Here is a 26,140-nt window from a genome sequence, read left to right as displayed (position 1 = left end):
CCGGGAGGAGGCGGAGGCGGCGGTGCTGCGAACCGCGGCGGCGGTAGCGGCGGCGGCGGAGGCGGGCGCTGGGGGGGGTGGGAGGGGGGGGAGCGCGAGCCCAAAAGCCAGCGAGAGAGGGAGCGAGCGGTGCGGCGCGTCGCGGCGCGCGCAGCCCATGAGGCGGTGAGAGGCCTGGGGCCTGTCTCGGAGCAGCGCGCGGCGCCGGCCAGCAGCGGGCCGCCCTTCGTGGGCCCGGGCCCGGGCGCGGCGGCCGCCCGTGGAGAAGCAGGTCGGGGCGGTGGAAGCTGTGCGTCCGGGCCCCCCGCCATGGAGGGCATGGACGTGGACCTAGACCCCGAGCTCATGCAGAAGTTCAGCTGCCTGGGCACCACAGACAAGGACGTGCTCATCTCCGAGTTCCAGCGGCTACTCGGCTTTCAGCTCAACCCGGCCGGCTGCGCCTTCTTCCTGGACATGACCAACTGGTGAGCCTGCCCCACGCGGAGCCAGCCCTGCTGGCAGCGGCTTCACGGCCCCGAGGGAAAAGACACCGAGCCTGCTCTCAGGGTCCGGCAGGGCAGGGCAGGGCAGGGCAGGGCCGGGCCCGGCCCAAGCGGGGAAGTAGCTGGGAGTCCGGGCTCCAAGAACATGGGAAGAAGGGAGAAGTGGTGGAGTGGAAGCCAAGGTAGTCGATCTGGGACGGAAAGTGTGTGTTCTGGGAGTAGAACGCGCAGGAAATGAGAGTTGCGAAGTGTTTTCCTTTTAAATAGGTGTGAAGTGTAGGAGCTGAGGATGACAGGATTGTGAGGAAACTCGAGGGAGTGTGTTAGGTGCTGAGGTCGAACTCTGGGCGCGGGAGAGGTCCCGGGGCTGAGAATGGATCGAGTGCGTGTGTCTCTTTGAGCAGAGATAAGGGAGAAAATGACTTTTGGGGGCGGAGGGAACACAAATGGTGTTTTCACGACTGGATATGGGGAGATAGGAAGAGTTGTGCCAGGGAGAGGTGACATCTAATGGAGGACCTGGAGTGCCAGGCCTACGAAAAGGACTGGGAAAAGTCTTCAGAAAGTGGAGGGAAGGAGCCCTATCTTGGAGGGCAGGAACTTTGTGAAGACATTGGAGTCCCGGGCAGAGGCTTGGTCTTGGGAACTTTGACAGGCTTACCGAATACTGGGAATGGATGGGCTTGTTTGATGGAACGCTGGGGAAATGGTCAGGTTGGGAACCAGGTGTTTTGCCCTGTTTGTAGTTGGGTTGTACAGACTGAAGTGGAGCTATCTGACTACGGTACCGAGGTGTGTCTTGGCTCGGAACTGCAGCACGTGCTGTTTTGATAAGCAAGACTTGCCCCTGGTCTCCCAAGTAGGGATTGTTAAGTTCACTCGGGGTGAGGGAGGAACTGGAGACCATCAGACTGCCTTTGAAAGGCTCTCTGGTGAAGCAACTACTCGGGATTTGGGCAGAAAGCAAGGAGGTGCATGCCCTTTGCCCTGTGTTGAGCGTTCAGTGCCCTGACATGTGGAATCTTGTTTCTCTTGGCATCCCTTGAACAAACTCCCATTTATTTCCATGTCCATCCGATGCCCTGAGCAATGTCTGAGAAGAGGTGGTAAGCTTAGATTTTTTTCTCCTCCTCTTGCCTGGTGCCCCCCACCTCACTGATGCTTATCTGTAGATGAGAACCAGAGGTGAAGCATGTTTTCACTATTAATCTTTTAAAAAAAAATCATTACAAGAACGGGGCTGCTATTTTAGTGTTTGGTAAACTGGGGGGCATTAAAAGGAGGACACGGCCTCAGTTTTAAACAAGTAACTTGTGAGTTCTGTTTATGTCTTTAAAAAAGACTTAAGTTTATTTTTATTATTTTCTTTTTTTTCTTTTCGTTTTTTTTCGGAGCTGGGGACTGAACCCAGGGCCTTGCGCTTGCTAGGCAAGCGCTCTACCACTGAGCTAAATCCCCAACCCCATTATTTTCTAATTATGTGTGAGTGTGTGCAGGTTCTTTTGGAGGCCAGAGGCATCGGGTACATCTGGGCTGGGATCTGCTAGTAGTGGGTGCTAGAAACTGACTCTGCGGTCGCTGAGCCCGCCCCGCTGATCCTCCCGTGCTTGTGTGTTTGGTCCACATGATCTGATTTGGGGAATGTAGAGCTAACTTTCTGAGCACCAACTGGGTGGGTTTCCTCTGTGTGCACCTTTAAACCTGGGACATCTAAGTGAGCTGAGGCCAGGCTGGTCTATATAGCAAGTTCCAGGCTAACCAGGGTACACTGAGAGCCTGTTTTAATAGGCTGTGACTGAGACGGCGTGATAGGTTCTAGACGCTGTAGTTTCTAGGAACTCTAGCTTGTGGTGTCCACTTCGTTTTTCTGCCTCCCACCTCCCAGCTCCTTGCTTCCTCTTATTTACACTAGGGAGTTGGGCAGTTTGGTAGGAAAAGAACATCCTTTCTCCCTAGTTTCTCCTGGCTTGACCATTTAAATACCGAAGAGATCCCGGGGCGCTTGATCCTTTCTGGTGAGTGCCGGGTTACAGGTGTGAGCCATCAGGCAGGCCCAGCTAAGCCTTTAGTGCTGCCAGGGTTAACTAGTACGGTTAAATTGACCACAAACCCAGCACAACTAGTTTTATATGCCCCAGGGGTAGGTGCTCTCTGAGGCGGTTTCAGGGTTTGTGACAAGTGAGGAGTAGGTGAGACATGTGATTGAGAAAAGTAACAGGAACATGACTGGCCAGCCAGATGTGGTTGTGCAAGTCCCAGCACTCTGGAGGCAGAGGCAGGCAGATCTCTGTGGGTTGCAGGCCAGCCTGGTCTACACAGAGAAACCCTGTCAAGAACTACCAACGGTTGACCTGACCTCCATACACCTGCATGCAGTACTCACACAGAGTAACCATAACAGAGCTTGGGTTTGTTGGTTTTTTTTTTTTTTTTAAATCTTTATTTTATTTTAATTTTTATTTTGCATTTGTCCCTAGGAGCTTTGGAAGTAGTTTTTTTTTAAGGATTTATTTATTTATTTTATATAAGTACACTGTGGCTGTGGAAGTAGTTTTTTTTAAGGATTTATTTATTTATTTTATATAAGTACACTGTGGCTGTGGAAGTAGTTTTTTTTAAGGATTTATTTATTTATTTTATATAAGTACACTGTGGCTGTGGAAGTAGTTTTTTTTAAGGATTTATTTATTTATTTTATATAAGTACACTGTGGCTGTGGAAGTAGCTTTTTTTGGTTCTTTTTTCCGGAGCTGGGGACCGAACCCAGGGCCTTGGGCTTCCTAGGCAAGCGCTCTACCACTGAGCTAAATCCCCAGCCCCCTTTTTTTTTTTTTTAAAGTTTATTTATTTATTCATTCATTTATGTGAGTTCACTAAAGCTGTCTTCAGGCACACCAGAAGAGGGCGTCGGATCCTATTACAGATGGTTGTGAGCCACCATGTGGTTGCTGGGAATTGAACTCAGGACCTCTGGAAGAGCAGTCAGTGCTCTAACCACTGAGCCATCTCTCTAGTCCTTGCTGGTTGTTTTTTATGAGACAGAATCTCTATTATGTAACTCCCACCAGCCTGGCACTTCCCATGAAGACCTGGGTGGCCTCAAACTCCCAAGAGATCCAGCTGCCTCTGCCTTCCGGGTGGTAGGATTAAAGGCGTGCACCACTACCACCCCACTCATTTTTTAATTAAAAAACCGTAAGTTCTCAGAACCACACAAAAAAAGACCCCATCGACCAACTAACTTGATAGTTGTTCACACCTGTAGTCGCTGCACGTGTGTGGCAGAGGCAGGTGGCTCTCTGAGTTCAAGGCCAACCTGGTCTACAGAGCCAGTGCAGGAAAGCCATGGCTACACAGAGACACTGTCTCTAGAACCCAGTCAGTCAACCAAAGACTTTATTAGATAAATGCTCCTCAACACCTGTTTAACATATCACTCCAAACAGTTGGAAAGTGCCTTCAGGTCTTCAGAGTGACAAAGGCTTGTGAGGTTTGAGATACAGACAAAGACAGGTAAAAGGATGTAGGGCTTTAAATAGTAAGCATCTGAGACAGCAAAGTTGCAACACGGGTAAAAACTGTCATTTTAAAATGAAGATCCTGAGTCTTCCCAAAGTACTTTTGCTGACATACCGGTCTTATATGTTATCTACCTCCTTCTGCCTTTTTTCTTTTTTCTTTTCTTTTTTGGCTGAGACAGGGTTGTGCATAGTCTAGGCTGGCCTAGAGCACCTGATTCCTGCTTCCACATCCAGAAGCTGAGATCCAGGTGCCTGTCCTTCCTTCCCAAATAATTCTGTTTTATGATTTTTGGTTTCTTTTGAGATAGGGTCTCATTCTGTAACTCTAGCTGGCCTGGAACTCAGAGATCCTCCTGCCGAAGCTTCCCCAGTGTTGGGACTTAAGGTGTGCACCATTGTTTTCTTTTTTATTTTTATTTATTTTTTATTTTTTTAAATGTTTATTTATTTCATGTATGTGAGTACACTGTCGCTGTATTCAGACTCACCAGAAGAGGGGATCGGATCCTATTACAGATGGTTGTGAGCCACCATGTGATTGCTGGGAATTGAACTCAGGACCTCTGGAAGAGCAGTCAGTGCTCTTAACCCCTGAGCCATCTCTCCAGCCCCTTTTTTATTTTTTTAAAAGAGATTTATTTATTATATATTAAGTACACTGTAGCTGTCTTCAGATACATCAGAAGAGGGCATCAGATCTCATTACAGGTGGTTGTGAGCCACCATGTGATTGCTGGGAATTGAACTCAGGACCTCTGGAAGAGCAGTCAGTGCTCTTAACCGCTGAGCCATCTCTCCAGCCCACCCCCCCACTCCCCTTTCTAGAGCATTTTTCTAATACTTAAACTGCCAGCAACGTCAGAACTTCCTCTTAAAGTGACTCTGCCCCACATGGATAAATTCAATATTCAGAGACTGAGCTGAAGACGGGATGTAGCTCAGTGGTTAGAGTAGTTGCTTAGCCTCCATGATGTTCTGGGTTCAAGCCCTGTCACCAAAACAGCTAAACGGAATAGTTTGTAGATGAGCATAATTTCCTGTCAGTGGAATTTCTTTGATACATGTGACTGGGCTATGAATTAAGGAATTTGTAGAGAGACACGCACAATGATACACATCATTCATTCCAGCATTAGAGAAGCAGAGGTAGGCAGAGTTCTGTGAATCTAGGCCAGCCTGGACTACATAGGGAGTTTCAGGACATCAGGACTACATAGTGAAACCGGGTGCCAACAGAATAAAAAGAAAATCTGTAGGAGATGGTGTGCTGTATATAATCCGCCGTGTGGAAGGCTCGTGTGGGCTGAGCACCGAATCATAGGTCGGCCGCGCACGGTGAGCCCTCGTTCTGTGTGGGCATAGAGAGCACAGGCAGAACTCGCCATCTTCACTCACTTTAACTCTACAGACTTCAAGTTAGCTTTCCATTCTCTCAAGCTTTCTCTCGCTTTCATGTTCTCCACGTAAGTGCCTTTTTTTTTTTCTTTCTCTCTTTCTTGAGACAGGGTTTCTCTGTGCAGCCTTGGCTGTCCAGGAACTTGCTCTGTAGACCAGGCTGGCTTCAAACTCAAAAAGATCTTCCTGCTTCTGCCTTCCAAGTGCTGGGATTAAATGTGTGCGCCACCACACTCAGCAACGAGGACCTTAATTCAAGAGTTGGCCTTGGGCTAATTTGTGATAATGGCTGTAGGTTTTTCCCTCACTAACAGTTGTGTGTGTGTGTGGGGGGTGTGTGTGTGTGTTGGCCAATCTTAAGTTCATGTTGCATTAAAGCCTCCTAAGCTGTCTCTGGGATCTAGGGGTCTTCGTTCTTCATGGATTAGTTTTTGGCTCACTGCCATGGGTGGGGCAGGTATGTTTCTTATCTCTGAGAAAGGGTTTCACATATCCCAGGCTGGCTTTGAGTTTGTGGTTCTGCCTAGGATAACCTTGAACTTCTGACCCTCCTGCCTCTGCCGCATGTTGGGGTTACAGGTGCACAGACCACCCCTGGTGTATGCTGTGTAAACTGAGGCTCTGGGCTGTAGGAGGACTCTCTACAGGTGAGCTCTAGCCCCTGTCTGGAACATAAGTTTTCTAGAAAAAACCGAGGAAAACCTTCGTGTACAGTCATGCCCTCCCGTTAGTGTTGTCAGAGCCCCCTGTTAAGTAAAGGTGCACCCAGAGAGGCTGAGGTCAGGGGGAGTGACTTACCTTTGTGTGGTCCCTGGTGTCTCCTGTTATGTTGTCAGAGCCCCCTGTTAAGTAAAGGTGCACCCATAGAGGCTGAGATCAGGGGTAGTGACTTACCTTTGTGTGGTCCCCTGGTGTCTCTGAGCTAACCCCACTCTCAGTCACAGCCCTGCGTTAATACTTCTCTGGTCCAGTTTCTGATTAAAGATGAGGCTTGATATCTCAGCAGTCTTCTTACAAATGTACGAGTCGGCCTTGCTGGCCCGCACGAAATCCCTGGAGATGGAGGATTAGGGATCAGGGTCATCCTCAGATGTGTGAGACTTGCTTCAACCCCACCCCCAACACACACACACACACACACACACACACACACACACACACACACGCCAAATGCATGTTTTCCTGAGGGAGTCATTCATTTGATGGTGTGTGCTTAACATGTGTGAGGCTCTGAGTTCAGACCCCAACACCAAAAGGAGAAAAAGAAAAATGTGCCAAACACTAGCTTCAGAAAAGGACCCCACAGGGTTATTTTTCTATGTCTGACGGTGTGGTTCTCCTATGTCTGATGGTGGGATTCTTTATTCATTTTATGTATGTGAGTACACTGTAGCTGTCTTCAGACACACCACAAGAGGGTATCGGATCCCATTACAGATGGTTGTGAGTCACTGTGTGGTTGCTGGGATTTGAACTCAGGACTTCTGGTGGTACTCTTTTTTTTTTTTTTTTAAGATTTATTCATTTTATTTTATGCATCAGTACACTGTAGCTGTCTCAGACATACCAGAAGAGGGCATCAGATTCCTTTACAGATGGTCGTGAGCCACCATGTGGTTGCTGGGAATTGAACTGAGGACCTCCGGAAGAGCAGTCAGTGCTCTTTTTTTTTTTTTTTTTTTTGGTTCTTTTTTTCAGAGCTGGGGACCGAACCCAGGGCCTTGCGCTTCCTAGGCAAGCGCTCTACCACTGAGCTAAATCCCCAACCCCCAGCAGTCAGTGCTCTTAACCACTGAGCCATCTCTCCAGCCCTCTGGTGGTACTCTTAACGAGTCTGTTGAGAATCAGGAGTTCTTGCTCTAGGCTTTACTTTACACCCATTTTTAGGTAGCACGTGGGATTTGAGATTCATAGCTTATGAAGCTGTATAGAACATGGTCATCAGGGTTCCTTTTACAAAAACTGTTCATGTGGGTTTGCGAGTGTGCTCCCAGCCTGTCCTTGAAGGACAGAAGAGTATCCAGGCCTGGGCTGGAGCTACAGGTGGCTGGGAGCAGCCTGATCAGTGGAGCGTCGGGTCCTCTCCCCTTCCTTTTGCTCCCCAAGATGGGTTCTTTCTAAGTAGCTCAGCCTTGACCTCCATCCTCCGGTTGCGCCTGCCTGGGTGTCATTTTAGTTAGTAGGAAGAGAACTTCGGCGTCTCAGGGAAAGAGCTCACATGTGCTGTTACTGTAAGGCTGCATTTCCAGTCACGGACAGGAGCTGCACTGCAGAGGTGTGATTGGCTCGTGTTTTGCTTACGTTTTATTTATTTTTGTGGGGAGGAGAAGTGGGCATTGGGTTCCCTCTACTGTGGGAATTGGGTTGTCTCCTACAGTGTAGGTCTTGGTCATCTCAGGTCATCAGGCTGGATCACAAACGCATTTACCTACTGAGCCATCCTACCAGCCCCCAGTGGCATATTCTTTTCTTTTTCCTTTTTTCTTTTCTTTTTTTTTTCTTTTTCTTTTTTTCGGAGCTGGGGACCGAACCCAGGGCCTTGCGCTTGCTAGGCAAGCGCTCTACCAGTGAGCTAAATCCCCAACCCTCTTTTTCCTTTTTCCTAAGACAAGGTTTCTTGGTGTAGCTCTGACTGTCCTGGAGCTCCCTGTGTAGACCAGACTGGCCTCAAACTCAGAGATCTACCTGCTGTTGCCTCCCCAGTGCTGGGGTTCGAGGCGAGCACTGCCTCGCCACCGTACCGCTGCAGGGCTGGCTTCTTGACCATTTCCCATGCACCGCTGCCCCAGAGTCCATCTAAGTGTATGCAACAGCAAGAACTAAGTACCAGGGAGTGGGTCGTGTGTGTGTTTGTGTATTTTTACTTAACATTATGTGTGCACTCGTGTAGTACGTACACACGAGTGCAGGTGCCCACAGAGGACAGAGGCATTGGGTTCCTAGGTCTGGAGTTAAAGACACTTGTGAGTCACCCAGGGTGGGTGCTGGGAACTGAGCTTGTAGCAGTAAGGCCTTTAACCACTGGGCCATCTCTCTCTCCAGCCCCACAAGGTAGGATTTTTTTTTTTTTTTTTTTTTTTTGGTTCTTTTTTTCGGAGCTGGGGACCGAACCCAGGGCCTTGCGCTTCCTAGGTAAGCGCTCTACCACTGTGCTAAATCCCCAGCCCCCAAGGTAGGATTTAAAACTTGTTTGGGGGCAGCTGCTAGCAATAGTGTAAAAGAGGGAGAAATTGTTGCTTCTGTCATGATTTGATGATCTCCAACAGGAAATTCAGTGCCTGAAGCCATCAGAAGTTTCCTGATGCCCAGGAAGATTCCTAGTCTACAATGAGATAACAGAGATAAAGCGTCAAAACACAGTCCGGGATATGCATGCCCGTGTGGCTGGCTGCTGTGGAGGGTTTTGTTTTGGGCAGGGATGATGAGATCATGACTGACAAGTGTGGAGTTGTTTTTGGTATAGGGTATTAGCCAGGTGGTATTGTTCGAATGAGAAAAATTGTTGTAAAATTGGCTGGCTTGTTTTGAGACAGGGCTCTGCTCTGTAACCCCGGCTGGTCTAAACCTCGCTGTATAGAACAGGCTGCCCTGGAATTTGCTGGCAGAAAGCCTCCTAGCTCCTCCTGCCTCTCCACTTGCTGAGATTACAGGAGTGAGCCCCAGTCGGAGCCACTCCTGGGGCTCACAGTACTTCACAGCAGCCAGTACCCCAGGGGCAGCCACAACCACTTCCTCCTGTCTAGGCCCCTCCCCCACCGCCATTGGCACCTGCCCTCAGTTCTGTTACCTCAGCTGGAACTAGTCTATAAATAGAAGGATAAAGTATTTGACCTTTTGTGTCTGGCTGCTTTCTTCCTTTTCCCCTATCTGTCTGTCCCTCTGGAGCTTGTGCACCCATTCCCCTTAAGTACAGAAAGCTGCCAGTGCCACTGCTAGGCCGTGACAGTGGTTGCGAGCTGCTCACACTTCCCAGTGAGTGATGATTTTACATTTCCTACCAGGATGGATGAACGGGAGCCTATCCTAGTTTCCTCACGTTGTCATGTGTTCAATGTCCTAATAAACAAACATAGCCATCTCAGGCGGTGTGAACCAACACTGGCATCATTGTGTGCATTGTGTGCATGGTGGATAGGGGAGCCACAGTGAGTGGAAGTCAGGGCAGCTCTTTGGATGGAGCGGAGGTCAGTAGGCTCATACAGCGAGCACTGTTACCTGCTGTGCCATCTTGTCAGGCCCTTCCTCATGATCTGCATTCTTATTTCCTAATTACCGGTATTCTATCTTTTATGTTTGTTGACCATTAGCACATTTGCTTTGGTGAAATCTGTCTTCTGGTCCTCCCCATTTCAGTTGGTTTCTGTGTTTGCTGTGAAGTTCTAAGAGGCCTGTGCTCTGGGTGGTGGACTCAAGGCTGCTGGAGTCTCTCCCACTCTCTTGAGGAGCTGACTGCCTCGGTGGATTTCCCACACATCTTTGCCTTCCCAGCGGCCAGCTACTTCCTCTCCTTAGAAGGTGCTCTGTCCTTTCTTCCTGGCCTAGGAATGCATGGGTTTGTTTGTTTGTTTCCTGGAATTGGCGCATTCAGCACCATTCTGAGACACTCTTCTCAGAGTGCCGCCTACATTTCTATAACGTCACCTCGCACACCGGTCCTCAGGAAATGCCCCCTAAGCATCTTCTGTGGTGTGTAGACATGCTTGGTGTCTATGAGAGCAATGAGAGATGTATTTAACTGTTAGAGACCTCATCTCACTGCGGAACCTTGAATACTTGGTCCTGCCTCAGCTCAGCCAGTGGAAAGGCTTGATCATGGCAGTCTGTATTTCTCTCTTTATTGTTGCAGCGTGTGTTAGAGCAGCTGTGCACATCCCACGGTGCTCACATAGATCCTGTGGATCTCAGGTGGCAGCTCAAGTCATCTGGTTTGCAAAGTAAGCATTTACCTGCTGAACCAATGTTTCCTTTTTACCTCCGTCCCCAGGAACGGAACATAGGGCCTCCTGCATTGAGATTAGAGCTCAGCTACATCCCCATCTTCTAGTGACTTGGAACTTTTCTGCTTCAGCCTTCCAGTTGCTGCCGTACATACACATGGAAGCCAGGCCTGATGGCATTTGTCTGTGATCCTGGTACTGGGGGGACTTGCTGAGCACTCATGTACTGTGGCCATCAGCTCGCACTGTTACAGACCATCCACCCTCTAATGACTGATCAACGTGAGACATGCTTCTAAAGCGTCTCTGGCTGAGTCTCGCTCTAACCCAGACAGGCACCCCAGTTCAGGTGATCCTTCTTCTGCAGGTAGGAGCCGCCACACCTGCTCCTTGCTCTGTTTGCTTTTTGTTGTCTTTCATAGCCCTATAACCGCCAACTTCCTTGTGCTGTGGTCTCCACTCCCCAGTGCTGGGCTGGCAGGGTTTGTCCCCCTCCCCTGGCAGTGCATGCGTCCCTGGAGCTTGCTAGGTGGGCACTCTACCCACAGAGCCAGACTGCAGCCGCTCTTCATGGTTTTCTTTTCTCTTTTTCATTATGGAAACATCTTAGTGTTGGTTTTTCTAATTAATCTTTTTAAAGATGTGTTTATGTATAAGAGTTTTACTTGTATAATGTGTGTACTGTGTCCCCAGTATTTGTGGAAGCCAGAAGAAGCCATCAGCTCCTCAGCTACTATAAGGATGTTTAAACTTCTGAACCCAGGTCCTGTGCCAGAGCATCCAGCGCTCTTGACTGCTGAGCCATGCTCGTTAGGGAAGGTTGTATCTCTTCTCTTCTGCACTCACATCACGGTCCTTCAATCGTTAGCAGGAATGGGGTGAAAATGTGTGCTTAGGCTAGCCCCATTGTGCTTACTGTGTTGACTTAGGCTAGTCGTGTTGGCTTAGGCTAGTCCCATTGTGCTTACTGTGTTGGCTTAGGCTAGTCCCATTGTGCTTACTGTGTTGGCTTAGGCTAGTTCCATTGTGCTTACTGTGTTGGCTTAGGCTAGTCCCATTGTGCTTACTGTGTTGGCTTAGGCTAGTCCTATTGTGCTTATGGTGTTGGTGCTGGAAAGTTTAATGTTCTGATGGGCTTGAACTACTGAATTCTCAAGTTGCTTTAAAGTTTGTTTTTGCTTTTTCCAGACAGGGTTTATTTCAGCCCTGGCTGCCCTGGAACCCATTCTGTAGACCAGGCTGGCCTCAAACTCACAGATATCCTCTTGCTTCTGACTCCTGAGTGATGGGATTAAAGATGTTTGCCATCACCCTGCCCTGCTATTGCATAAAATCTTAAACTTCAGCTAGCAAACACCCTCCAAAGTAAGACAGACAGACATCCTCCAAAGTAAGGCAGCCACTGGGTGTTTACTTTGCTTCTTCCTTGCAGAAACACATCCTTTAACTATTTAGGGGCTGGTTGTTGTCCCACGTGCCTTATAACTTCCTGTTAGCTCACATCTAACAGGGACCAGAGCATCGAGCTCTGGTGGATCTGCACTGAGTGCGTGCAGACTTACATCTGCCAGGAAGTTTCAGGACAGCCAGGGCTACACAGAGAAACCCTGTCTCAAATAACCAAGCGAAAAAAAAATGTGTTTATCTTGTGCGTTGAGTATTTGGTGTTTGCAGTGTATCCATGTCTGATGTCCTACGAGGTCAGAAGAGGCCATCAGATGCCCTGACATGGGAACTTGCTCTGAGCTGCTGTTGGGTCCTGGGAATTGAACCAAGGTCCTTTGCAAGAGTAGTCAGTGCTTTTAACCACTGAGCCATCTCCAGCCTCCCATGCATGTGGAATTGACAATATATTTTAACACGTGCTTTTCACTGCTGAGGATCCAGAAAAGAGGACGGGCGGGACTCTGTAGTCATAAAAGTCCTGTGCTTCTTCGCCCTGGACAGCTACAAGTTTGGGTGTCCGTGGGGGTGGGAGCAGTCCAGACCGAGCCCTCAGACACTGAGGGACGACTGGGTTTCCTTAGTAGCATTTTCTGTGATGTGTTGCTTGCATGCCCATTTTTAACTATTACACAGTATCTGCTACCTTGCCTAGCCTCTCTGTCTTGTCATGACTTACATAGACACTTGTTTTTAGTCTCCCTGTGTGCTCCTGGCTGCCCAGAACCCACTGTGTGATACGCTGCAGACTCACCGTGTAGAGACTGGTCTGGAGTTGGCAGTATTCTGCCTCTGGTTGCTTCCCCAGTGCTGGGATTACAGATGTGTACAACCACACTGAACTCCTCCATGTTTATAGGAGTGGCCACTGTTTTCTGTTTCCGAGACTGGCCTTGACCTACTACTCATCATTCCACCTCAGTTGACTGAACCCTGGCATTACAGATGTGTGCCACCACATCTGGCTCATCTTAGAGGCTCTCAAGAATGTTCCCAGAAGGAAGTTGCAGTTCATCTTGGTAACGAGGCAGTTCGAGAGCCTGCTTTCTGAGAACTTGAGCTTTCCTTGATTGGCTAGTGTGGTTCAGTGCGTTGCTTATATGCAGGGTGGCTGTTTCTCTGCTTTCTTTCCTCTTTCATTCTGTTTTCCCTTATGTAGCCTGGGGCTGCCTTGAACTCACTGCATTGAAGGCAGCCTCGGAACTCCTGGTCCTCTTGTCTTCTCCTGCCTCCAGTGTACTGTATCATGGCTTTCTTACATACGCAGAAGAAATAGAGGATGCACAGTCTATGCACTGGCCATCTGGATTTCAAAATCATTAAGACTTTTGCCTTTTTTTTTTTCCTCTGGCTGATCAGAACTTTTTTGCTGTTCTATTATTTGTTTTCTTAAATGCTACTAGGTTTAATTTGTGTGGTTTCTGTCTGTCTGTGTGTATGTCTGTGCATCCTGTATTTTATTTTTAAAAAGATGTGTGTTTGTATGAATGTATCTTAGAGGTGCCAGTCGAGGCCAGAAGATGTCTGGGGCACTGGGGATAGTTACACGTAAGTGAGCAGCAGGAGATTGTGGATCTTTCTGTGTTTTTATTGGTTGTTTGTATGTTTCTGTGACTTGTGCAGGATAGCTTTTCTCCTTCAGATTATGTGAGGTATCTGCACAGTAAGAAAAAGAGCTGCATTCAGCACTTGCTGTTACACACACACACACACACACACACACACACACACACACACACACAGTAGCTGTCTTCAGACACACCAGAAGAGGGCATCGATCTCATTACAGATGCTTGTGAGTCACCATGTGGTTGCTGGGATTTGAACTCAGGACCTATGGAAGAGCAGTCAGTGCTCTTAACCACTAATCAATCTCTCCAGCCCTCAGCCATTTTTAAATTCCATTTTAATAGATTAGTTATAATAGGGTATGGTGTGACATCCGTAGGTTTGTGCCGTGTGGTGGTAGCATCTACCGATGTCGTCTGTCTCCCTCCCCCCACCCCCCATGTTTCTTTTTTGTAGTTCTACCTGTCCTGTAACTGGGCCTGGCCTTGAACTCAAACTCAGATCCTGCTGCCTTTGCTTGGATTAAAGGTGTGTGCCACCTCCGCCTGCTCTAGCTATGTGTTTTGTTTGGCTGGGTTTCTTTCTTTCTTTCTGTCTGTCTGTCTGTCTGTCTGTCTGTCTGTCTGTCTGTCTTTTTTTTTTAAAACTATTTTTTTTTAAAGATTTTTTTATTTTATTGTATGAGTACACTGTAGCTGCCTTCAGACGCACCAGAAGAGGGCATCAGATCTCATTACAGATGGTTGTGAACATGTGGTTGCTGGGATTTGAACTCAGGACCTCTGGAAGAGCGGTCAGTGCTCTTAACCACTGAGCCATCTCTCCAGCCCCCTCTTTCTTCCTTCCTTCCTTCCTTCCTTCCTTCCTTCCTTCCTTCCTTCCCTTTTCAATTAAATACCTTTGTTCCTTCCAGCTGTGTATTTATTTTCAGTATCATTAGATGCGTTGTTCTGTCAGCCCTTTTCCTCTCCCATGCTTTATCTTTTTTTTTTTCCAGAGCTGGGGACCGAACCCAGGGCCTTGTGCTTGCTACGCAAGCGCTCTACCACTGAGCTAAATCCCCAACCCCCTCCCATGCTTTAAAATAGAAAGTATTCTAAGAGATCGGAGCGCTGGCTCAGTGGTTAAAGGCTGTGTCTGTTCTTACAGAGGTCCCAGGCTGGATTCTTAGCACTTGGCACTTGCATGGTGGCTCGCAGCTGTTTAACTCCAGATGCCGGGGTCTGATGCCTCTTCTGCCTTTGTGGGCAATGCACACATGCTGCACATACGTACATGAGAGAAACACCCGTGTACATTAAAAATAAACATTAAAACATTCCGTGCCAGGCACTGTGCCATATGCCTTTAATTCCAGCAGGTAGAAGGCAGAGGCCGGTCGTTCTCTGTGAGTTGATGCCAGCATGGGGAGAGGGAGAGAGACCTACTCAAAAAATAAAATAAAGGCTTCTAGAGCTTTAGTTCCGTACTGGTCTTTGTAGTTGAGCTGTATAGGCCTGCTGCATGGGTCTCAGCCTGGGGTTCTTTTCTTTAGATTGAGCACATTTCTTGGAAAAGCTTCCATCCCCTTAAAGCTAGCCTTTCTGAAAGTGCAGTGGAAATATTGGAGACTTTGGCATTCTGAAGCAACTTCTTTCATTCTCTGACCCATAATTGGTAGGAGTTTGGCTGGGCGGTTCATTGGAAGGCTGGCTATATTTTTCTCAGTATTTTGAAGGCCTGGTTAGATCTTGATATACTGTAATTGTTTTGATTCCTTGAATGAATCATGATCTCTCCCTTCTGGAAGCCTCTGATAGCTGCTCTGACTCCAGAGCCCTTGGCTGGACTGTACCTCAGTCCCCAGCGTGTTCTCTGCTCAGCCTTGGTAGACCTGCCATCTGGCCTTGGGAATTTCCTATTCAATTTTGAGTCCCCTCATGTTATAGTCCAGGCTGTCCTTCAACTGGTGATTTTCCTGTCACACAAATGCTGGGCTAGCGTGGATGTACTGCCACATATACTGCCATAGTGGCTTCTGTCCTACCACATCTGTCTGTCTGTCTTTTTCCTTTTTTTTTCTTTTTCTTTAAGGAGGATGATTTTATTCAGGTTCTCGGAATGCAGTCCTGACTTGGCTGGCATTGAAGAGCAGGCTGGCCTTGAACTTTGGTCATTCTGACTGGCTCCGTTGTTTCCTAAGTGTGGGGAGAATTACAGGCCTGTGCCACCTGGCCTGGCCATTTGTACTTCTTGATAAAATTATTTATTTTGCTCTTATTGTCTGGGTGATTTCTTTGGTCTTGTCGTCTTTAAGTTGTTTTATTTTGATTGAGACGAGGTTTCTCCCTGTAGCCCTGGCTGTCTTAGAACTCAATCAGTAGGCCTTGAACTCAGGGGTCCTCCTACCTCTGCCCCATTGCTGACAGATTGCAGGCTATGCCTCAGAACAACAGTGGAGCGTGTAGCTGGCTCTCCTCTGGATGGGATTTTATTAAGTTCATGCTTATCTTGGCGTGTGTTGGTCCATCTGTCTTCATTGGTGGGAAACCTTGTCTGTGTGGAGAATGTGTGGACGTGGGCAGACACACTGCACACTCTTCATTGTTTCCTGTCCTTTCTACCCAACCTGCTTTTTGTGTGCCAGGTACGGAGCCCAGGGCTCACACATGCTCTCCACTGAGCAGCCCCAGCTCTCACTAGCTCTGTTGAATAAATGATGGAGACTTAGTAGAGGCGACTTTTAGAGTTTCCGTGAGGTAGGTACCTAGCAGTAGGCTGCTGGTTTGTGTGGTAACTTGTGCAGATTGAGAATATCTGCCATACTGTGTTCCAGAGCTGCTGCTGGCTTGCTCCCATGACCAGTGTACGGACAGACGTCATGAATTCTCTTTTCCTCAGCGCCTGTGATGAGCCTCAGGCGCCCCACAGAGAGGGCAAGGACCTCTGTCCATCGTCAGCACATGGAGCACGGGCACAGGCCAGTCGCTGTCCCTGCCCCTGCTGTCCCCAGAGTGCCCGCTGACACATCGTCTGCACGGTTTGGGGTTTCTGATGTGTATAGCCTTTGTGGCCTGGGCTGGCCTTGAATTCATTGTGCACCCAAGGTTGCCTTAGCCTTACACTGACCCTTCAGCAGCCTTGAGCTGGGATTACAGGAGGGGACCAAGGCTCACAGCCAGCATCAATTTTGTTTTTAAACCCGTAATTTTCCTCACGATTCTCAAGCTGAAGCAGGAATTGCAAACCAGCCTGAGCTATAGAGCAGACCTGTCTCAGACATCCAAAGCAGCAGCCACTTCTCCCTCACAGAGGATCAGGTGTGCTTGGTTGTCACGTCTCCTCACCTTAATGCTCTTTTTATGTGCATTCTGTGTGCATGTGTGTCCCTGGTACACTCGGAGGCCAGAACCCCCCCTTATTCTTCCACTTTGTGTATGTGCCTGCCTGTGTGTGTGTGTGTACGTGCTTGCAGCCCCAGGAGACCAGAACAGCATCAGATGTCCAGGATTGGAGTTACAGAGGGCTGAGCCACCATGTGGGTGCTGGGAACCAACCCTGGGTTCCTGAACAGTGACTAGTGCTTTAACCCCGTACCATGCTCTCCAGCCCCAGGCGTTCGTTCATTTGTGTGTTTGAGCATGTGTGTAGTTTAAGCATGTGTATGTTTAAGCATGTGTGCAGTTTAAGCTCACTCACTGCCGCTGATAAGCTGCAGCATTGTGATTAGATTTAGAACCGTTGTTGTTGTTGTTGTTGTTGTTGATGTTGTTGTTGTTGTTAGAAATGGTGGCTAGCTGTTTGTCTTCCAGTACAGCAAATGCTGTGTGAGGTTGAATGTTTGACTCTGGCCGTGTTTACCTGTGGGAACAGAGAGAGCCTCAGCAGCCTGTCAGCCCACAGCATCCACGATGAGCCTGACTTCCTTATCAGATGGCTCCTTTCTCATTCTGGTGTTAGCTGCAGTCTGGGGTAGGGTTAGGTTTAGTTTTTGTGGTGAAACACCATGACTAAGAATCAACCTGGGGGCTGGGGTTTTAGCTCAGCGGTAGAGCGCTTGCCTAGCAAGCGCAAGGCCCTGGGTTCGGTCCCCAGCTCCGAAAAAAAGAACCAAAAAAAAAAAAAAAAAAATCAACTTGGGGAGGAAAGAGTGTTCACTCACATTTGTGTGTATTTCCAGCTCATCACTGAAAGCACTCCGGGCAGGAACCTGGGGCAGGAGCTGTGTAGAGGCTGTGGAGTGGGGCGGGCTGGCTGGCTCACCATGTCTTTCCTACTCAGGCTGCTCTCTTATAGAACCCAGGACCACCAGTCCAGGGATGGCCCCACCCGCAGTGGCCTGAGCCCTCCTCTATCAGTCATAAGAGAATGCCCTCTAGGCCTGCCCACTACAGCCCTGTTCTACAGAGGCATCTTCTCAAATGAGGTTCCCTTCCTCAAATGACTGCCCAGTCAACCTGAAGTAAAACTAGCATTCTCTAAAGTTGATTCTCTTTTGGGGGTAATGGCAGTAGGTTCTTTTGAGACTGTCTCTTTTAGTCAGGTTGACCTCAAAGTCAGTGATCCTCCTTGGCTCCCAGGTATGCACCACCATACCTGCTATGAAATTAAGGTATCTCCCTTCCCTTTTCCCTTCCTTGTGTTGTACAGGCTGTGAACTCTGGAGCCTGCTGAGTTCACCTTTTCAGTGATGGGCTTGCAGCATAGACTATACCCCCATTCTGGGTCGTTCTGTTCTACTAGCAAGGTCTCCCTCTGTCTAGCCCATGCTGGCCTGGAGTTCACCGTGTCACCCAGACTGCATCACAGTGGCTCAGCTTCTCCGGTCTCAGCCTCCTGTGTGCTGGGTCACGGCTGTCACCTCTACAACTCAATCTATTCTTAAAATGACAAGGACTCCTGGATTGGCAGCCCAAAGCGACAGTCTCAGCCGAGGACTGCCTGGCTCTTCATTTAGTGAGTCCTTACTTTAAGTGAAGAAAAGTAATTTTTCTTTTTCTTTTTAATTCTAGTCCTTTTTTTTTTTTTTTTAAGATTTAGTTATTTATTATGTATAGAGTTCTGCCTGCATATACACTTACACACCAGAAGGGGGCATCGGATCCCATTACATCTTTGCTGCATTTGCAGTGCTAAGAATGCACCAACCTATAATACCCTACCCGTTAAAGGTTCGCTATTGTTGGGTGGCATGCCCTGGTGTGTTTATGGCGGTCAGGGACAACTTGGTTCCCATGATCCCTGTGGGACCCAGGGACCCAAGATCAGGCTGCTGAGCTGATAACATGTAATTTATTCAGTACGGTTTTCTCTCTGTCTAGTATATAGCTGTTAATTTAATTTTTTGTTTTATTCCATTTATTTCTTTAGTGCATAGATTTGTGTGTGCACATGTGTGTGAAGGCTGTCATGTAGAGTCAGAGGATAACACTCTGGTTTCATGTATCTCACTCAGGCCACCGTGGTTGGAACAGATGCTGTCACTTGCTCAGCCATCTTGATGGTTCCAGTGTATGTATGTTTGTGTGTAGGGGGCATGTCCTTGTTGATGTGTACACTCAGTGCCAGAGCCATGAAGGCCAGTTGAGGGTGTGTGGTTCCTAGAGGTACCATGGTTGTGATCTTCTTGTATATAATGTTTGTGTGCATGGCTTCTGCACCGTGTGCATGCAGTGCTGGGAACCCAGAAGGGGGCGTTGGAGGCTTGGGACTGAAGTTACAGACTGAGCCCCCATGTGGGTTCTTTGCAAGACCAGCAAATGCTCTTAACTCTTCTCCAGCCCTGTATGGAACTTTGGCTTTTGTTTTTGTGTTGTTTGAGACAGTCTATGTAGTCCTGGATGGTCTGTAGCTTGCTGTGTAAACCAGGCTGGGCTCAGATTCATAGTTTAAAGTCCTGTACCGCTCCGTCCAACCTTTTTAAAGGTGCCTGTTAAAGTAGCTTTTTTTTATTTTATTTTTTAAAGATTTATTCATATATTATATAAGTACACTGTAGCTGTCTTCGGACACACCAGAAGAGGGCATCGGATCCCCTTACAGATGGTTGTGAGCCACCATGTGGTTGCTGGGAATTGAACTCAGGACCTCTGGAAGAGCAGTCAGTGCTCTTAACCGCTGGGCCATCTCTCCGGCCCTGTTTCATAACTCTCCGGCCCTGTTTCATAATCTCTACAGCAGTAACAGCTAGATTGTAGAATAGAATACATATTCATATTTTTTTGGGCAACTTTAAAAAAGTCAAAGCCAAGATTTCTTTATATTTTTAAACTAGGAAACAACTCTTTGACAGTCTGAGGATCAGATCAGTCTGAAGCTCTACTTAATTGCAGATTTATCTGATCATATCATTACTCACTGTCTGAATTTCATGACAAACCAAAGGTGTTTGTAAGGAGTGCTGTCTGAACATGCTCCGCCCTGTCATCCTGGGGCATTTGGGGTATCCCACATTCTCGTGTATCCTCAGTGTCTCAGCAGTTCCAGAAACTGTAGTTACCATAGACACGATTGCAAATCATTTCAGGAAGTTAAATCCAGGGACCAAAACAAGGAGTTAATTCTAAACCTGCATTTTTGACGGAAACGTGAGTTCTTGGGTGCAGAGGTCCATGAGGTCCATGACGGAAGTGACTCAGCAGAGTGCAGTCTCAGGTTACCAGTGCACGGTCTGCCTTTGTCCTCCTGGTGTTTTCTTCTTGAGTACACAGTGAAGTACACCGCAGCACACACAGTCCTAGCCTGGGGATTTTACATTGCAATAAATTATTATAACAATGCGGCTTCCATGTGCAAATTCATCACAATAGTTAGCAGTGTGAATCTGGACTGACTGAGCCAGACTCAGGGTCCTTCTGGGGATCCCTGCTTCCAGAGCACTGAACTCTGGCCAGCCGGCCCTATTTTTCCATCTTCACAGGAATGAGGAGAGCCTTCAGACTCCTCAGACTCCTCCTCCTACCCTTGAGAGAAAGCAAACATGAGGCTTGGCCAGCGAAGGTCTGCTGATGAGTGATTTAATGTCCCTTTGCAGTGTGCCTTGGCGTGGGTCTGAGGGCAAAGGACACAGGGATAAAGTGGGTGCTTCATCAGGAGCGCCACAGTGTGGCAATCGATGCCAGGCTATGACCATCCGTACAGTTGCAAAGGACATCATTGGAGGGAGTGCTTTGTGATTAGTGGCCCTGTGCTTGTTTTTCAGGCCTGGGATGAAATTTATGGCCGTGTGCGTACTTAACACTCTAGCCTGAGCTGTTCCCTTGGCCAAAGAATAGTATTTTTTTAATTCTTTAGATTTTTCTCTTTTTCTTTCTGTCCCTACCCCCTGCTATTTACTGTGTGTGCATGTGTGGGAACACATGGTGGCCACAGCTACTGTGGCGGTCAGAGGAGAGCTTGTCAGGAGGCAGATCTCTCCTTCTGCTCTTTGGGTTGTAGTGACAGAACTCCAGTGGTCAGGCCCATCAGGCCTTTACCCAGTGAGCCAGCTTCCCAGTCCCCTTCATATCCTCTCTCTCCTTTTTGGGGGGCTCATGTCTCATAGTTCAAGCTAGTAACCTCGAACTTACTGTGTAACCCAGGCTGGCCCCAAACTGCTGACAGTCCTCCCACCTTAGCCTTTTGAGTGTTGCGACTACAGGCATTAACTGCCATGTTGTGTTGGGCTAAATGTTTCCTTTGCTTTAGTCAGTCTAAATTTCCCTGTACTTGAGAGCAGGAGGGTCTTATGTGGCCCAGGTTAATGTTGAACCCCTAATCTGTCTCTGCCTCTCATCTACCGAGTTCTCAGACATGCACCACAATGCACAGCTGGTCTTCTTATTTCTTTTTTATTTTATTAATTTTTTAAATATTTATTTTATGTGTGTGAGTACACTGTAGCTGTCTTCAGACATACCGGAAGAGCAGCAAGTGCTGTTAACCACTGAGCCATGTCTTCAACCCTGAGTAACCGCTCCTAAGCAGTCACAGGGTGTTGGGGAGAACAGGTCTAACAAGGTGGCCTCTGATCTTCACGTTGTTCTGGCGGCACACTCACCGCAATCATGTGAGCACATGCTTAGTTTTCCAAATTCACACAACATTTTCAATTCTAATTTTTTTGGGGAGTGAAGGATATAATTTTGCTATAGACTGTCCTTGAACTTGTGGTAGTCTCCTACCTTCTTGGTACTGAGTCCCAGCACTTAGGACTCAGGCAAGAGGGTCTCTGAGTTGGAGGCTAAACTGGTCTCTTTATGTGAGTTCCAGGACAGCCAGGGTCACATAAAGAGACCCTGTCTGGAAAAAAGTGTATTGTGGTAGTGACAGAGTGGCACTTCAGTCGTCCCATGGTAGAGATCCCAGACAGTAAGGGCCGTAAGGTATCCCGCTCTCCCCGCTCTCCCCGCTGCCCATCCGTCCTTTGTCAGGTTTTGTTTTGTGGGGTTTTGTTGTTGTTGTTGTTGTTGTGTTTTGTTTTTTGTTTGTTTGTGTTTTTTTTCCCCGAGACAGAAGTTCTCTGTATAACAGCCCTGGGTGTCGTAGAACTCTCTTTGTAGACCAGGCTGGCCTAGAACTCAGTGAACCACCTGCCTCTGCCTCCAGTTAGGATAAAGGTGTGCGCCACCACAGCCAGCTTCTTGAGAATGTTTTTAACTGAATGGACTTGTACTGAAGGCTTTCTGCCTTTCTGGTCAGCAGCAGCAGAATGTGCTGTCGGGAGACCGGAGCATACATGCTGGCACTGAATGGGAGGGAGCTGCTTGATCTCGTCTTGGCCTTGCTGGCCCAGGGTCTGAGCAGTAATCTGACTGGGGCCCTGAGGAGGCATGCCTGGCTGTGTCTGGTGCTGCCGTCAGCTTTCTGCCTGTGTCTAGGAAGTGATTTGCTTGATCCAGTTCACCCCTCATTGTAAGTTTAGGCTTTAAGAGGGCCCTGGCCTTTTCTGGCAGAAGTACCTGTACCAAGCAGGCCTGGGTGAGGGAGCACTTTGCTTGCTTGGCTGTGGGATGCATTGGGGGCGTTGGGGAGGTTGAGGAAGGGGAGCAAGTGTCTCTGCTTAGAGTGTGACTTTTGCTCTTGTTAGTTAGTGCTCCATCTCCAGTGCTCAGGGAGGCTGACCTGATGGCACACCCACTGGTAAGACCGGACACAAATGACTGGGAATTGCTATTCTCCTGAATGTGCAGGAGAGTCTGCACCAGAAGACGGTGCAGGCTGTTTGCAGGAGAACGAAGGAGGCAGAAAATGGTCTTCATTTTAAAAATGGACACGGGGTTGGGGATTTAGCTCAGTGGTAGAGCGTTTGCCTAGCAAGCGCAAGGCCCTGGGTTCGGTCCCCAGCTCCGAAAAAAAGAAAAGAAAAAAAAAATGGACACAACTTTTACTAAATGTTTTCAAATGCTGCGCCAATTGAAAGTAAGCTAATTTTTCTCACACCTGATTGTCGGTCCTTAAGGGTAGGGCTGATGCTGACGTGCCTTGGTGTCTATTGTGGGCCACCTTAGGTTTGCCAGCCACTGTTTACGGGTTTTGATCACTGTTATCTAAGAAGGAAGCGGGTGGGAAGACTAAAGTCCAAGCCTTTGTATGCAGCAGGGAGTGAACAGGTGCAGCTTGGCTCCTGGCCCAGCTCTGCTCCATGTAAATTTCATCAAGCACATGGTTCAGGCGGGCAGCTGGTGCCGTAATTCCAGTCCTTACTGATTAGCAGGACGCGCCGCCATCACATGATCCTTGCTCTAAGTATAGCCTGCCTTTCTGGCAGCTGCAAACACCTGGAGAAGCGGGCACAGAGGCCCTAGTCAGAAAGGATCTGCTGCTCCTAGTGTCCATGCTGTGGCCGCTTCCTGTTGTGCTTGTGCGTGGTAAGCCAGCCCCCTGGCTCCATGGCGTGCAGTGGCTTGTGCTGAGAGGCATGCAGATGGCTCGTTGTCTGCTATGAGAACTGGTTGTGAGCTTCCTGACGTAAGACAGAAGAGAAGCCTATTGTATCATCACCAGAATGCCTTTGGTCTCTGTTTAAACAGCCGTTGTGGTCTTTGGTTTCTGGCACTGGGGCGCTGAACCGGCGCTGACGGGGAGCTGTTGTGTTGGGAGGACTCTGCACTGTGTGCTGGGCTCCTTAAGGGCAGCTAGCCAAGTGGCTCTTCTGAGAAAGAAGTTACAAAGGCGTTTTGCTTTCTTCCTTTTCCTTTTCTGTTTTGAAATGGGTTTCTTGTAGCTCAGGTTGGTCTTGAACTCTTTAGCATCTTAAACCACTCCCTGAGTTCTAGGGTGTACAGGCTGTGCACCCTCCCTAGCTGACAAATAGTCTTCCTTGCATGCCGGTCTGTGTGGAGGCCAGAGGTAGGAAGATGGCTGTCCCTCTTCAGTGTTTTGTTTGCTTTGAGTCAGTGTCTCACTATGTAGCCCTGGATGGCCTGAACCTCAGGCCATGTGGACCAGGCTGGTCTTGAACTCACAGAAATCTTCCCTGCCTCTCTGCCTCTCAAGTGCTAATTAAAGTCCTGTGCCATCATACCCAACCCTACCTAGCTCTTAGAGACAAGGTGTCTCACCTTGAATTTCACCCTGAGAAGTCTCCGGCTTCCATGCCTGGTTTTGCATGTGGTTCTAGGACCCAGAGTCACAGCCTCTCGCTTGTGTAGCATCAGTGCTTCACTCTCCTAACCACTTCTCAGCCCCAGTAATAATCCCTACCAAACATTTAAAGATTATGTACACTGTGTACACCACATATGTACAGTATGTACACCACATGTACACCTGGTGCCCTCAGAGCTCAGAAGAGGGGGTCCAGATTATGAGGTGCTATGTGGTTTCTGGGAATTGAATCTCAGTTCTTTGCTAGCACCCCAGCTCTTAAACATGTAAAAAAGTGGTCACTTCTTAAAAGAAAGATTTCTGTTGAGACGGTCACCATATTGTCACCATATTTAGCTAGGCTAGGTCCAAACTCTGCTACTTTCGCCTCATCTCCTGAGTGCTTACCGGCTTGACTCACCACACCCAGCCAAGAGAAACACACTCTAAACTGTCAGTGACCCAGCACAGGGAGGCAGGTCTGCTGCAGATGCAGAAGGAAGGCTGTACCCAGCAGTGAAGATCCAGACCCTCCTAGAAGTGCTACGTAAAGGGACTGACTCATAGATAACATACAGGGTGATAGATGCTGGAACCCTGGGAAGGATGGAGTTTAGAAACCCTCAGTAGGGATTGGTTAAGTAGCGGCCTGTTTACCTTACACTACTCAGCTGTCCTGACAGAGACTACTCATTCCTGACAGAAATATTAAGACCTAGTGTCAAAGTAATATAGCCAAGGGCAGTGTATAATGTCTGCTGTGAGGAGTTAGAACACTCAAAAGAAAATCAATGGAGTGTTTTAAAAGTGGAACTTGTGCCATTGAGATGGCTCAGTGGGTAGGAATGAATGCTTGGCACCAAGCCTTGTGACCTGAGTCTGATCCACCTCCACCTGTGTGCATCACATGCCACACCCACACTTACACATGTACAATTAATATATGGTTTGAGGGGTCGTTTCACTTGGGTTTATGAAGGTAGGGTCTCTCCTAGCTATCCTGGAATCCTGTATGTAGACAAGGTAGGCCTTGGACTCCTGCCTCTGAAGTGCTGAGCACTTTAATCTCTTAAAGGGATTTGCCACCACTCCCAATTTTTGTGGTTTTATTCTTAATTTATAGAGGGCATAGAGAGGTGGTTTAGCAGGTGGGAGCACTTGCAGCTCTTCAGGTGACCCAGGTTTGGTTCCCAGCACCCGTGTCAGGTGGCTTGCAACTGTTCATAACTCCAGCTCCAGGGCCTCTGTGGTTACCTTCAGTGCTTTGTGCACACACATGTGGACGGACACACACACACACACACACACACACACACACATGTGGACAGACACATGCACCTGTATGCATAACTAAGATGATAAAAATAATTCTTTTAAAAACAAAGTTAACAGAGTGGTAATCTCCCTAGCTCTGTCCAAATCCTGGGGTTGTACCATGTCTGGTGTTGGAGAGACTTGGTTGATGGTGTTCTATCCTGTGTCTGTGCTTCTTGTAGTTCACAGTAGTCTGTCACCCTCTGTGCCATGTCTTCAAGAGAAAGTGGCACAAGTTTGTTGGTTCTGCTTTTCCAGTTATTTCTCAGCAGTGGCCGGTGGCTTTTGAAGGCCAGATCATAGGAGCCCCTGCCTCTGTGACCATGTTAAAAAAGGGTTTCCTTCGCTGTGACAGTTCAGAGAATATCCTCAGAGTGCACTGAAGTCTCTTGTCTTTTACCTGTAGGAACTTACAAGCGGCAATTGGCGCCTATTATGACTTTGAGAGCCCGAATGTCAGTGTGCCCTCCATGTCCTTTGTTGAAGATGTCACCATAGGAGAAGGGGAGTCAATACCCCCTGATACCCAGTTCATAAAAACATGGCGGATTCAGAATTCTGGTAAGTATATAATGGGGATTTGTATGTTAATTGTTCGTTTGTCTGTCTGTTTTAAAAGTTAGAGAAGGGCTTGTTGGAGCTTACAGCTGTCACTAAGGTTTGTTTTGTTTTTTCAAGACAGGGCTATTTATTCTATGTAGACCAGCTGTACTTGAACTCATAGAGATCCTCCTGCCTCTGCCTCTGCCTTGAGTACTGGAATTAAAGGGGTGTGCTACCTCCTGGTGTGACTGAGTTTTCTTTCTTTCTTTCTTTCTTTTTTTTTTTTTAAGATTTATTCATTAAGTACACTGTAGCTGTCTTCAGACACACCAGAAGAGGGCATCGGATCTCTTTACTGATGGTTGCTGGGACTTGAACTCAGGACCTC

At 48.1% G+C, this 26,140-nt stretch overlaps 1 protein-coding gene across 3 annotated transcripts in view; it reads left to right on the top strand.

Moving 5' to 3' along the window:
* Ilrun (inflammation and lipid regulator with UBA-like and NBR1-like domains) overlaps positions 1-26,140 on the top strand; it is a 66,362-nt gene continuing 40,222 nt past the window's right edge. For 2 of the 3 annotated variants that reach the window (NM_001039607.2, NM_001410292.1), the window contains exons 1-2: positions 105-467; positions 25,616-25,770. In NM_001039607.2, coding sequence (NP_001034696.1) covers positions 310-467; positions 25,616-25,770 — 313 coding nt within the window. In that variant the 5' untranslated portion in view covers positions 105-309. Of the gene's footprint in view, positions 468-25,615; positions 25,771-26,140 lie in introns of all 3 variants that reach the window. The other variant, XM_063278990.1, reaches the window with a different exon arrangement.

This window comes from Rattus norvegicus, chromosome 20 (genome assembly GCF_036323735.1).
Source record: "Rattus norvegicus strain BN/NHsdMcwi chromosome 20, GRCr8, whole genome shotgun sequence".
Classification (NCBI taxonomy): Eukaryota; Metazoa; Chordata; class Mammalia; order Rodentia; family Muridae; genus Rattus; species Rattus norvegicus.
This window is presented reverse-complemented; position numbering and strand designations above follow the sequence as displayed.